Raw genomic sequence first — 15,466 nt, forward strand, 5'->3', positions numbered from 1 at the left:
GCTTAAACATGTGTCGTTTACAGTGACAAATTTAAACTAATTTTTCTTCTGGTGTCAATATGTAATAATCGCATCCTTTAACAGCTATGGGAAGTCGGTTATTGCGATACATTTCTAAACACCACCAAAGATCTAAATGGCCCCTCGGGGCGGGTATAACGTAGTTGATTAATCTATTAACCTGTAAACTGCTAACCCGGGTTCGATTCCCAACCCCGCACATCCGGTTAGAGCTTTTTTATAAGAAATTTTTTCTAACCAGGAAAATGAGGCGAATATCCATAAGGTTCAAACCCCTCTAATCGAAACAAGAAAAAATGGCCTAAATTGTTTCTTTTTTTTCCGAGAGTTGTCCTATTGGAGCTGTAGAGCTAGGTTCTCGGAAGAGCTCCCCGTCAGTATCACATACTACAATTTGCAGACGAGATGTCGCCCACTAAAACACTGCTTTAGGCCAATTGTAGCGGGCCGTGATTCTGAAAGTGATATTCACTGTATCATCGCGAAGAGCTCGAGCATTTATACGTTAACGTGTTCGATCGCGTGTGCGTTTGTATGTCGCGTGTGCTAACGTGTATGTAACTTCGCGTGCATAAATTCTATTTTATAACCCTGTGCCTTTCGCATATTCGCGTGTGTTCTTAGATAATCGCGCGCGGAATATAATATTTTTGGTGTACGGCTAAGATGCTAAAAGAGAGTGAGATCTTCCATATCACTAGAGTTCCCGGTGATGTCGCCATGGAACGTGTTGTCTAGTGGATATGAGCTTTATTTTTTGATTGATCCTACTGATTGTATGGACCTAGGTTATTAGGACAGAGAGTAATGGTTTCTGGACGTGACCGATCCGAAAACGGACGTTTGTAGGTTCGCGTTTGAAACTTCGTAAGTGCCAAAACGTTCTCCTTATTATCGGGATGTTATTAAGTTTGTGCGATCGCAAACGTAGGTGTGCATTGTTAATCGCGAAGGGCTTAAGCGTTCGTATGTTAATGTGTTTGTCACGTGTGCTCGCGTTCATGTGACTTCGCGTGTACAAGACTGGATTTTGCAACCGTGTGGCATTTCCTATATACGCGTGCGTTCTTGGATGGTCACGCGGACCTTTATTCTGATATTTAGTTTTCGGTGTTCAATTCATATTCTGACAGGGAGTAAGTTACCCCATATCACTAGAGTCCTCAGTCATGTCGCCATGTAACGTGGTGTCCAGTGGATATGAGATTTTTCTTTTTATAATTAGTCCAATTGACGGCATGGACCCAGTCTGCTGATATCAAGGAGAGAAACACCTGGAAGTGACCGATTCATGATCGTGCGACCGCGGGAGTTTTAGGTTCACGCTTGAGACCGCGTTTGAAAATTTATAGGAGCTGAGACATTCACTTTATCACCGGCATTTCGATTTTATAATGATGTAGTGTGTATTCTTTTTTGTTCGCGCGCGAACCGTGAGTCTGATGTTTAATTTTTAGTGTATGGTATAGATGGCAGAAGAGAGTCTGTTTCTTCATGTCACTAGAGTTCTAGGTCATGTCACCATGGAACGTGTTGTTTAGTGAATATGAGCGTCACTTTTTTGATTGGTTCAACTCAAGACATAGTCCAGACTGTTAAGACCGAGGTAAGACTTCTGGACGTGACCGTTTCATAATCGCGCGAGTGGTGGGTTAATATTTGAGAACGCGTTTGTAAGTTTAAAGTTTACTTAACTACCAAAGTTTTTCATGTAGGCGAAATCGCGGGCGTAAGTATGTGGGGATTATTGTAATTGCATGGTCGCGTTTGTGGCCAGCTTTGTGTTATCACGAAGGCTCCGAGAGTTTGTACCTATATGATGGTATGTATAGATAGCGTTTAGTAGAGATATGTATACTAATAAAAGGAATCATAACATGCGTAATAAAGAAAAAAGATGTAAAGAGCTTGGTTAGAAGTGTATAATTAGACCGATACTATTTTGGTATACATCAATAATATAAAAGCAAACTAAGAAAAACAAAAGAAACAGACTAGCGAAATAGAATAGAAAAACACATGTAACATGCAATCAAACTCATCTAAATGCAGAAAATGTTCTATATTTACCATTAACGACAGTTGCATGCTGTTAAACTTTCATCATGCTATGCTGGCCGGAAATGGATGACTCACGTGCGTCGGTAAATTGATTGTACCCTAATTTATCCAATCCAACTTTCCCGAATGAATAGAACTAAATGCACAAATCACCAGAAGTATTAGCCACTATTCTATCATATACGCCAGTTCTGCTTCCATTCCCTGATCCAACTGCCACAAATACTCAGACGATCACATACATATATAGACATACAACTAGCACATAACAATTGTACACTGGTACGAAAAACTACGATTATTACAAAACGACAACTAATAGGTTTCTACTTATGTATTTATTAAATTAATTCAATTATTAAATTAATTTAATTAGTATGTGCACGATGACGAATTCGACCGATAAATGGACACACAATGACTCCCACTGTGGCCCCGTCCACGAATACCGTCATCAAATTGTGGAACAATATTTGCAAACACGGTACACAGCAAAAGTCAATGCACGTCGACCACATCACCGCGCACGGACCAGTGGTTGAGCGTTTGTATGCGCTGGTGCAGAGTATGAAGAAACATAGAACATAAAAAAGGCGCATAAGCCCTCGCGGTCTCCTCGATGCACCACTATCCAGGCGTAATGCAATAACCATCTTAAAGCAGTTGTTCTTTAGCACTGATGCACGCAATATGCCTGATGATGTTGGAAATACCACCAAACCCCTCAACCTTGGGGAGGGCCGAAAAAATGGTCTAAGACGAGACAAAGCACACGAATAGATATGAATGGAATTAGGGATGGCTGAACCGATTTGCACAAACTTAGTCTCAAATGAAAGGTACAACCGTCCCATCGGTCCATTTTTTATTGATCGGCTTTTCGGTTCCGGAGTTACGGGCTGAAGAGTACGATCGCACAGAAAATTCCCATATAAATATGCTACCACCATGATATCAAAATGATACAAAACATTGAAATGGGTGCAAAATTACTTGGAACTGCCAGTCAAGATCAATAACACGGTGCCACAAAATAAAAAAAAAATTAAATGAACTTTTCAAATGATCTGTCAAAGCTAATAGGCCTGGTCAAATAGAATACAAAACCACGCTTGTTAAGTTAAATATACCCTCAAAATCTTGATTTATAACAAAAAAAATTTTTTTTCAGGACTCTCGGCACTAGGAAACTTTTTACGCGGACATTTTTCAACCGATTTTATCTTTTTGAGTGTTCTAGAAAAAAGAAAAAAATGACCTTTCAAGCTATGTTATGTACTTTTGTCAAAAACAAGTAACGTAATACGCAACCGCATTTAATAAAACCAGTGAAAAATTTGGTTTGAAATGATGTCGAATTTGAAACTACTTCAAAATAGAAACTAATTTAAAAAAAGTTGAAATGGATCCACCGCTGGTATCAATTGTTTTAGCGTCGACACATAGTTCGTGGCTGTCGATCTATTGTATGTATGTGCAAATCGACATTTCCACCATTGTATTGATCATAACAAGCACCACTAGGCGGATTAAAAGAGTTTTTTACTTTATTCAGCATGTTATGTTTCCTTTTATTACTATATCCTAATTTTGATTCATACAAACACTCACTAATACAATCAATTACATATTATCTCATATACATTCACAATCTCTCTCTCATTCCAAACGCACAAACGCTCGTGACCCTCGCTATAACACAACCATGGTCACAAACACGATCATGCAATTGCAATCATCAACACATACTTACGCCTGCGATCTCGCTAACATTAAAACACAGCGATAATTATGTGAACGTTTTAGCCCTTATAGATTTACAAACGCGGTCGCAAGCAATAACCGAAACGATTTTTATCATTTTTAATAACAAATTTAAGATAATTGCTTAAGAGGGTAGTTCTGTATGGAATAGAAGGCAAATAAATGGTTTTAAGGATGTTTTCAATTTTGGGTATCGTACTTGAGATACCGCAATCTAATATGTCTTAATTAGAAAGAGTTGGTCAAAATTCCATTGTCTAAAACTTCTTCGAGGACACAATTCTTATAGTTAGGTGAAGCACCACCATATCGGCCGCCCACTCCACTATGGTCCCAAAGCCGTATTTAGGAAGACAAAACTGTTTGTTCTCAAACCGGTAGTTTTAGATACATGGTGTCTTCGGTAAACTTTTTAAGTACATTTTTGCCGATTTTTTCATGTTAGCTAAATTAGGATGATCCTTGTGGTCAGAGTGTTCAAAGTATCAACTTTTTAGATTTGTGAAATTTAGCTACATAATATTCTACAAAGTTGTGAAACAATTAAATGGAAGCAACTTTGCTGAACAAACTAATATGACTATCTCTAATGGTTCATGTGTTATGAATTTTTAAATATTTAAGAATGGGTGGCTCTTGAAAAATTGAATTTCTTTTAATATCTTTTCATGTGTTAATTTCTCGCAAATGCTTTGTTCTAGAGATTTGGCCCTAATTGTTAGTTTGAAACCTTAGCTACATTTTGGAGCCATAACAATTCATTTGCACCACTACATGGCAGCCCTATGCGACGATTTGCACAACTCTATGTTTTTCCATCCTTTTATAATGTAGGGGTAATTCGGACCGGCAGTTGTTTTTTATAATGGAATTATTTTTACCTATAAAAGCTTTCATAGAGAAACGCCTTAAAAAGCAAAAAAATGGCGCAAAAAAATTAATATGGGAGTTACAGCTGTCGATTGGAGCGTCATGTATTTTCTTTGCTGTGTGCTATCGTGTGCGCAGCCGCAAGCCGCTGAACGGTGGTTGATGTAACAGAGGGTCCGAATAACCCCGTACACTCATTTCGCTTAAAAGTGGTGAGCGTCTTGAAAATATCTGTCTTTTCATCCAAACAATTTTTTTTCATGAACTATGAGCCTCAGGCTTTTCAAGACATTACCATTACAACAAACCTGATATTTTTAACTTTTATTTGTTACTTTAAACACGGTTTTACCATTATAATGATTTTTGATTTAAGGATGGCAAAAAATGAAACATATATCTCCTTTCTGAAAAAATCTGTAGAATGAGATTCATCTGTCTAAATGAATGTTTCAGAATGGTGCTACCACGAATATGTACGACAGTTGGAAAGTCTTACGATTTTCTGAGAATTCGAGAGGGTCTGAATTACCACCACGCACAGTGGTCAAAGTGAGCAATTCTATGCCTTTAATTATTTTGCGGCTAAATCATAAGGTTTTGAGTTTTGGTGACTTAGGACAAGTTTTTGGAGTTATTAAGACAGATTTTGAGAAGTAGACGACCATGTTCCAAAATTAAATGCAAAGGCATTTTTGAAATGTAACTTTTTACTGGAATGAGATAGACAGTTTGAGTCTTCGGCAAAGTTGCAGATAATGTTATTTTCAGTAATTTAACTGAAGATGCTAACTCTCTATCTACAGCCGTTTCGTTGTTATGAGAAGTTATCCAATGAACCCCATAAAAATCAGTTTATTTAAAATAACTGTTGTCGTATTCATTTCTCTACAACAATGTTCTTCACAATGTTTTAGATATTATAAAAACCCACAGCTTTGTTGAATATTTTAAGACGATCCGATGTTTATAGAAAGAGTTAGAGCTGTTTCTTTGATTAAAAATGCCATATTTCTTAACAAGTTTTCTAAAAAAGTTGCACAAATATGCAAATGAAATAATGTTACCTTGAAAGTACTAACAATCTACTACAAAATCCTAAAGGAGTGGTTAGTATCTGTTAGTATCCAAGAATGTTATAAAAGAATGAAACGGCGCGCATTTGAGTTTTTTCTTCAACGCTATCTGGCTTCATTATATTCAACCATTTTATATGTACTGTATTCAAAATTATTTTAGTTATTATAATCAATTAACGAGTTATTGTAAAAGTAATACCATAATTTAACAAAAAGTGCTCGTAGTTCCATTGAAAATTGTGTGAAGAAGTACTGTACAAAATATTAATAATAAGAAAATTTTAAAAGGTTATGATGCACATCTATTTTCTTAAACACTTCTCCACAGATTCACTCTCAATTATTTTCAATATTTTGCCACGAAAATTAGAGAAATTAAGTTCAAATGTTGCATTATTATATGGAAATTGACTAGCGCTTTGTGTATCATCAAAATCTATTAAAAGCAATTTTCACCGAATGAACCTAATCTCTTACCTCCCTGGTCGATATTTACTTGAATATTTGGTTGATAAACCGTGTATAAGTGCAAAATTGAAATAAAGCAACTTCGATATTCATTGCTCATCGGATGCTTCTATTCTATTTGACCTATATATTACTGACAATAAATTTTATGTTAGGCATTCCAGTATGCTTTTAGTTTTTCAAGCATTTTCATGTAGCCGTTTATTAGTTAGCGATTTTGTTTATCGTCGAAATTGGTAAACGTGAGTTGTTGTAGTTTTCGAGTAAAACCGAGGACGATCCAAATAAAAATTTGCATAACAACGCAGACAACGGTTCATCGAAAGAGGATAAGATAACTAGATCATCAACATTCTATTGTAGACCTTTGCTACTTTCCCATTTTTAAGATTGAATATAATATAAACGCCGATAGAACACAAATACTCGCCATTTCATTTGTGCGCAACAATCTTGGATACTAACGGATACCTACCATTCCTGCATGAGTTTGCAGTAGATTGATAGTACTTTTAATATAATACAATATCACCTGCATATTTTTGCAACTTTTTTAGAAAACTGGCTAAGAAATATAACATTTTTAATCAAAGAAACTCTTTATATAAGCATCGGAGCGTCTTAAAATGATCAACAAAGTTGTGGCGTTTTACAATATCTAAAACATTGCAGAGAACACTGTTGTAGAGAAATCAATATGACAAAAGTTATTTTCAAAAAACAGATTTTTAAAGAGTGCTAACGAAAACTTGTCATAACAAAGAATCAGCTGTAGATAAAGAATTAGTATCTTCAGTTAAATTACTTAAAATAATATTCTCTACAACTTTGCTCAAGACTCAAACCACCTCAAATCTCCTTTCAGTAAAAAGTTATATTTCAGAAATGCCTTTACACTTCATTTTGGAACATGACTGTCTACTTCAAAAAATCCGCCTTAATAACTCCAAAAACTTGTCTGAAATCACCAAAACTCAAAACCCTATAGTTTAGCCACAAAAAAATTAAAGGCATGAATTTGCTCATTTTGACCACTGTGCCACGGTCCTAATAGCCCCGGGTTCCCATATACACAAGGGCATTGCAAAAAGAACACTCGTTTTGGAATTCTTAACATTCACCCTGCCCCCCCCCCCTTCATGTTATGCCAAAATGTGGAAGTAAGCACAGGTGTCACATCATTTGGACACTTTTAGACCCCCCACCCGCCTATTTCACGTGAAGATTTTGATATTGGTATTATGGGAAAATATGGAGGAAAAATATTTTAAATGCAATGAAGTAGCACTTGAAAAATTACCGACGGTACCATTTTCAAAAGGAAACAACCGTCGTATTTCAATGAAGATTTTTTTTCGTCTCTCTAAAATTACGGGAAAGTGGGTAATTTTGTCCCCAATATCCCCTATTTTTAAAAAAATATTACTGCTTTATGGTGCAAATCATAAATATTTTGAAATCTCAGGAATCGAATGGAACCCTTGCGACCTTTTTACGAATACGCAAAGTTGGTTGAAGAATAATAAATATACGCGAGAAAATGATCAAAATTAATATGAATGACAAAAGGTCCTTTTTTCATTCATATTAAATTTGATCATAAAATTGATCTTTTTTCGTGTATATTTATTATTCTTCAGGGGGTGGGCGTAGCGTGGTTGGTAAATCGATTGCCTTGTACGCAGCGCGCACCTGGGTTCGAGTCCCGAACCCGAAGATTAGGTTAGAAATTTTTCATAAGAGATTTTTCTAACCTGAAGTGGCAAATGACCTTAAGGTTAAAACCTCTATAATCGAAATAAAAAAAATTATTCTTCAATCAATTTTTATAAAATGTAATTTCTTGAACGTGTAAAATTCTCAGGAACAAAATAAAAATAGATTCGTTACCGGTAAAACTCAGAGACATTAGATTTTTTAGAAATTTAGTCGAGAGACCACATAGAAGTAGCAAATTGAAGAATAATTTACTGTTTAGTGGAGTTGAATTTAATGAAAAAAATTGGTTTCTAGACAAATGTCAAAAAATCTGCTGTTTCTGAATTTTACCGGTGAAGAATCTTTTTCTTTTGTTCCTGAGAACTTTCCACGTTCAACAAGGTACTTTTTATAAAGATTGTTTGAAGAATACCACAAGAAAATGATATTTTTTTTATTAAATTTGTCATGAATGACAAAAGGTCCTAGCAACAGAACTTTTCGTATTCTGACAAAGGTCGCCAAGATACCGTTCGATCCCTGACAGTTTTTCACACTAGAAAAACTGCAAAATATGTACATTTTGCAGCATAGAGCGAAAAAGTTCATTACAAATGGCTGTTTAGGAGAAAAAAACGCCTCAAAAACCTCAATTTCCCGTATTTTTCGAGAAACGAAAATAACTTCATTCAAATACTATTTGCTTAAAAACGGTATAAACTGTAATTTAAAAAAGAGTGTCCATCATGTTGCATTTCCGCTAAATATCTAACTTTATTAGATAACCAATTTCGTTTAAGTGGTTCATATAATTCAAGTGACATTCGATTTAATTTCTTGGATTTCAAAATGACTTCAATCTTCTATTTCCATCATCCTCTTACTCTTAGTTACCGCAAGACGCCATCTTGGATTTTGTTGTGGTTTCAGTAAGCGATTTCCTGACCAGTCCTTTCAAATGACATCCAATTGATGATTTGTGGTAACCGAAAGACATCAACTTGGACTTTAACCTAAATCATCAACTACCTTCATCTACTACAATGAGCACTCAATTTGAGGAATGTTTCTAGTGTTTTGATTTTCTTTCCTGGATAACGCCATCTTGAATTTCAAAATGGAATCAGTAATTTTCGTCATCTACAGCTCGTCCTCATTCAAATGCGAAATTAGCAGGAAACAATTGTGCATGCTTTTATCTTTAGAACTAGAGATATAATGTCTTAGAAACATTTATTGTGCCTGACAAACTGATTCTCTTAGCTGAAACGGTTTTAGGGTGGTCCTAAAAATCGAAGTTGCAAAAATTATTTCAAATTCTGGTTGAGATAGAATGATACTTTCTTCTACGATTTTCTAAAACAAGCAATTCCTATCAAATTTGTTGAAGATGACAACTTTGTCACTCAATTCGTTTTCAATTTAGAATGTTACCCATAGCATAACTTAGGGCATCTCTCAAAAAATGTGATTTTCTCATAAAAGTAGCTTTTGGGCACTTCTAGAGCATAATTGAGGGGAACCTTTTTCCAAAGAAAAAGTTTTTATCTTGTCTGGTTCAAAAGTTATATCCGATTTTCACTGAAATGTATGCCTTTTTCAAAAGTTTATATCTCTAAAGCGGGTCTAACAAAAATATAAAATTTAAATTCCATTGCAAAGGTGGTTCTTTTGTTTACAATATATTAAAAAAATGGAGAACGGTTTTTTGTCTTTCTCATATAAATAAAAGTTGAGTAAATGCATTTTCGCATATAATTTCACAGCGCAAATGTACAAAAATGTTTTACAGTAACTTTGTGAAATTTTGCTAAGATTTTTCAAGATTCACATGCATTTAGACAGTTTTTATATTGAAAATAGGGTAATGACCTCTTGAAGCGCAATGAACACCACTTTTATGAGAAAATTCACATTGGAAAATTATTAGGAAAAAATAGTTTTTTTGAGAGACACCCTAAGTTATGTTGTGGAAATCACTCTAAAATGAAAACGGTTCAGTATACAATGTTGTTTTCTTCAAGAAAATTGCAAACGAAAGCATCGTTATATCTTAACTAAAATTTGAAATAATTTTTATAGCTTCGAATTTATTAGGGCCACCCTAAAACCGCTTTAGTCAAAAGAAGCAGGTTCGACAATATATGTTTCTAACACATCAAACCTCTAAATCCTAATTTGAAAGCGTGGACAATTGTCTCCTGCTAATTTCGTTTCCTGGACCATTGTGAAATGACTTCCATATTGATGAGGGTTCCTAATATTTTGTGGAAATTGGATTTCAAAATATGTTCAATCCTAAATAACCGTCATTTATAAACCGTTCAATCTGCATTTTTACAAACGCAAACATTTCCGATAGTCTCATCAGGAATCAGAAAAATACCCTTTTGTGTTCTATACACTGTTTTGTGTTCATATTTCAAATATTTTTCAGTGAATTAAGGACCGATGTTTTAGTGTTTGAGCTTTATAGGTCGAGTGTCTATACTGCCCATAAAAGCATAAGAGAGAGAGTCCCATATGGATTTTTGTAAAAAATGAATTATCGGTTGGATTGTATTCTGTATCACCACTGAATCACAATAAATAATAATAAAATAAGATTACCAGATTTATTTAGAAAATAATGTAAAAAATACCAAAACATGGTTGTCCCATCCATAAGGCTCAATGCAAATGTAAATTTGGAAAAGCATTTCTCTCGGCTTGTTGTTTTTCAATATGAGACTTTTATGCTTTTATGGGCAGTATATGAAGCAAACTAAGCTACATACTTTTGTTGATTGATTAGTATATATGAATAATTATACGTTTCCGTAAATGCAGACGAAACAAAACGAAGCAATAAATGCAGATGAGTAAGAGAGCCTCCCAGTCTAAAAACGCATTAGCTTGCTCAACCAAAGCATCCATACTTGCTTCCCGAAGAATTACTCGGGACCAGTTATTTTGGATGTATCATCTAACTTGCTCCAAGTTGATACTAGTTACTGATGACCCAAGCAAATGAAAAGCCCATAATAACCTCATGCTCACTTGCTCCACTATATGCAGACAAGATGTAAACTAAAACGCAACCATATCTATCTCTGCCTTACAGGACGAACAAACCACCCGTACTTTGACGCTAATCTCCAAAACGATCCAGTCGCTGGGTAATCTGGTGAGTTCCCGATCGGCTCAGCAACCGTGTAAGGAACAATACACCGGCCAGCTGTACAAGAAGTTCTGCACCGAGAAGCATGTCGACGCAATCAAACACTTCCTGGAGGTGATCTCCACGGTCGGTGCGAACATTACCGACTGCGAATCGACGGTGCTCGAACCGGTGGTTCTGAAAGAGGGGTAAGTGTCCGACTGATGTCAATCCGTAGCATCCCAATTTGAAATGGATCCATAAATACATAGGTCGATGGCGTTATTCTATCACAATCGTTGTACCTTTAACGTATCTCTGCCTTTAAATTACTGGTTGAATGTTCCAATATCCGACCGTGTAAAACATCTCAATTAGTTTTTCCGTGACCTCAATTCAGTGAAATAAAATTTCCGTTCCGACTTCATCTCGCTGTGTTCCTCACGCTCTGACACCTTGATTCTCGTTCTCTCTCTCTTTCTCTTCCTATTAACTACTAACTGTGTACTGTAAATATCAAAAAAAAAATAAAACAAACCCATTTCCAACGGGGCTGGATCTATCGCAATTGTTCCGCCAGTGAATGGTAAGTCTCGCCCATATAGCCATCAATCGACTCGAATAGTAATTGTATTTTTAGTGTTTCATTGTTTTTTGTTTGTTGTTAAGTTACTTCGCGTATCCACTTATTCTTTACTTTGACGCTCCTAATTTACAACCCATTCTCCTGATAGACCCCTACCCCCATCCCCAATAGGTATCTATCTCGATGTGCACTGCAAAACCGGCAGCAAAAACCAAATCACGTTCTTCATTGTCTTTGTTCATCGATCGTAAAACGATTCTTCACCTACGGGAATAGTAGCACATAAAATTGCGACCGAGACAGAAAAGAGGAAAAATAACATGACCATGTCCAATAGTAAAATCATACTTTTCTTTTTTTTTCGATTCTACCCCCGCGCCCATCAAGGATGATGACGAAGCGGGCCCAAGGTCGGAAGCGGTTCGGGCGGCGAAACTTCAAGCAGCGCTACTTTCGGCTTACCACCCAGTCGCTCAGCTACGCCAAGGCGAAGGGAAAGAGACCACTCTGTGATATACCGCTGTCTGAGATTTTGGCCGTCGAACGGCTCACCGAGAGGAGCTTCAAGATGCAGAACATTTTTCAGGTAGGTAGGTGGTGCAGCAGCAATCGGTCACTAGATTGTAATGGCGATGAAGTGGGTGGGTGGCTGGTATTTATTTCAAACAATGGACGGATGTTCGGCATCAATCGTGGCCTGGTTTCCGAGGCCGCTGAATGAATGCCGTCTGATGATTACTTTGTTTGTCTGACTGTTTGTGACAATTGATAATGGGATTTCGTGAATCAGGTGGTGTAAGATGTTGGATGGAGTTCATTTGGTTTGAATTTATGGATCATTTAAAAACCAAAAATCTCGCAGCAAGGCTAGAATTTGTAGCCTAAGCCAATGGGCTTCGAAATGCAGTCCACCGAAAGCGAGCTCTTCGCTTTACAATTTGAAGGACGAAGAAGTGAATTGATTAAAGGGTTTGATTTTCAAAAAACGTTTACACGACATGAGTTCATCTATCTCAATTTGGAATTCGCCGACAAAGGACTCTGTCATTGGGTGCAGTTTGCTAAACAGACTACGGAAGAGTACCCTAAAGATACTATTGAGGGTCGTTATAATTCGATAGCTATAGCGTTTGAGTTTGTGACCCAACATGTAAATAGGACATACGAGGCTAGACAGTTTTTGACGGCATTTTTTTGGTCACGCTGTGGATTGATTTCTACAGCCTATCACTTTCGACCTTTGGCAATTGGCTGAGATTCGATTTTCGCCATCGGTTCTGCCATTGTGCTCAGCTGAATAGTATCCCGGTTTTGCAAAATTTTTAAATTATAATTTTCAAATGTTGTTGTTCATAAAGTATAGATTTATTGAATTTAATGCGATTATCGATTGAGAATTAAATTTCGAATGAATTGTCAAAATAAGAGAAAATTATTTGTTTTGTTGTAAAGTTTGTGGTAACCCAAACTACAAACACACAAAGCAATTTGTTTTTGATATTCGAAAAGAATGTCCAAACTCTATTTTAACATTCAATAAGTGTTCTACAACGCGGTCTTATGCGATAAGAGAATATTTAACTGGAGCCCCTCTTCTTGCTTCTGCGATTCACTCATCTCAATAGTTCATCAGTAATGGTCAACCATTTTGTGCATGAAGAGCACAATATCTAACTTTATTGAGTTGAGGAATTTGCATTTCAACTTTCACTCCTCAGTGTCATGCACAAATTGTTCCCAAAATCGTGCCATGAATTCTGAAATAATCACGTTTTGACGTTATTAAAACAGGACCATGAACAAAAATCATATTTTTTATAATTATGTAAAAGTTCTCTTGATTAACGCCCGCATAACGTTTTTATTAGTGAAAATATTTGTTTTTGTTTTGTGAACTTCAGTCACGGTTTCCGCTGTCATTACTGAGTCGATTTCCTGTACGTGAACTAGTTCACAACTTTGTGAACATTATTCATAAAAACAAAGGTTGACTCATGATGTTATTCGTAGATTTCAAAACATTAGTTCACAAAATGAAAACATTCTGGATATGTTCTTGCGAACTATTTCACTAAACTCGGAGTTTTATTCATGAACCTATTCAATCCTCGTGAAATAATTTATGATTCCTAATATATTATTCATGATCCAATATCCGTACTCGTGAAATAGTTCACAAAATCTTAAAATATTTCTCATATGTTCGTGAACTGGTTCATGATTCCTAGTATAATAGTCACGACAGTCATAGGGATCATCCATAAATGATGTAGCATTATATGGGGGAGTTTTGCATTTTGTGATGATGTTTGACGACAGGGGGTAGCGGGTCATGTCAGGCTACGTAGATTTTTAAAAGGGGAATAACTAACTTCGTTTTTTATTTAAAAAAAATACGTGGGCAGCGGGGAGAGTTACCGTAATTACCAGGGGGTATTTAGAGGTTTGTGACGAAATGCTACGATGGGGGAGGGGGTGTTAAAAATTACTCAAAAAATGCTACGTCATTTATGTATGGTCCCATAGCCATAGTTGCCATTCGTGTTCATGAATGAGTTCACAAAATCATGCAATATTATTCATGGATTCGTGGACGTGTTCATACCTAGTACAATAGTCATGACTGAACATGCGTGCCCGTGAAATAAATCACATCATTAAAAACTATTATTTATGTATTCGTGAACTGGTTCGTGAACCCTAGTACAATGAACTGGTTCATGATGATTCCAAGTACAAAATTAACGACTATTATTCATGTATTCGTAAATTGGGTCATGAATCCTATTATAATAGTCCGACCTATCATTCGTGTTTGTAAAATAGATCACATATTGATCAAATATTCAAGTATTCGTGAACTGGTTCATGATTCCTATTATATTAGTCACGATCTAATATCCATGCTCGTGAAATCGTTCACAAAATCATGAAATATTTCTCATGAGTTCGTGTAATGGATCATGATACTAGTGATATTTAGAAGATATACCTAATCATTTTCAATTTCATGCAACATGGTAATGAAATTTTCACGTGAGCTTTTTCACAAAATTTGGAGTATTCGTGGGATCATTTTGGTCCATGTACTTTTTCATGAAATGTCAAGCTTTTAGCGACCAGTAATAGGTACGAGCAGTAGATATAAGAAATCAATCAGAACCTCGAACATCGTTATTCATTTGGTATGGTTCAGTGTGATGTGTGTACAGTACACGAAAACTGCGCTGAGCACCACAAATCGTGTTCGTGATACAGTTCACAGAACAAGATACCGCGAATCAGTCACACTTTTATGATCCAATTCCTATTGTCACGTTCCTCCGAATAAAAAATAATAGATCGCGATTAGGCTAAGAGAATTTACGAATACCATGATAAAACTGCTGATATCACGAAGTTGAGTCACACTCCTTCACGTATCAAATTTGTAAGTAAGCTCTAGAATAAAATATCACCATAACGTGAACAGAAATTACGAAAATTGGAACGGATATTTTTCCCGTGTAGCCTCACTCCAACGCTAGCTTAGTCTTGTCACTATGTTAGTGTCGGATTCTGATGAGACGAAGTCGAAGTATCAACAGTTTTCGCATTTCAAAACCATACAAGAGATGCGTCAAGTTTCTCAAAAAAAAACTTGCATTAGATAATTCAGAATATATTGGCTCAAATGGCACGTTCCCAGTATGTAGTCAGGGATTTGCGCCTTGCTGTGTGTTTTCATCATTTTCTGAGCGGAAGGAAAGGAGAAGGAGGAGGGGGAGGTAGAATTGAAAT

The 15,466-nt window shown here is 36.1% G+C and overlaps 1 protein-coding gene across 5 annotated transcripts in view; it reads left to right on the forward strand.

Annotated features, from left to right (window-relative positions):
* Positions 1 to 15,466, forward strand: part of LOC131684598 (GTPase-activating protein) — a 128,686-nt gene that overhangs the window by 88,383 nt on the left and 24,837 nt on the right. For all 5 annotated transcript variants that reach the window (XM_058967607.1, XM_058967611.1, XM_058967610.1 and 2 more), the window contains 2 exons: positions 11,065 to 11,309; positions 12,074 to 12,272. In XM_058967607.1, coding sequence (XP_058823590.1) covers positions 11,065 to 11,309; positions 12,074 to 12,272 — 444 coding nt within the window. The remainder of the gene's footprint in view (positions 1 to 11,064; positions 11,310 to 12,073; positions 12,273 to 15,466) is intronic.

Source organism: Topomyia yanbarensis, chromosome 2 (assembly GCF_030247195.1).
Source record: "Topomyia yanbarensis strain Yona2022 chromosome 2, ASM3024719v1, whole genome shotgun sequence".
NCBI classification, from domain to species: Eukaryota; Metazoa; Arthropoda; class Insecta; order Diptera; family Culicidae; genus Topomyia; species Topomyia yanbarensis.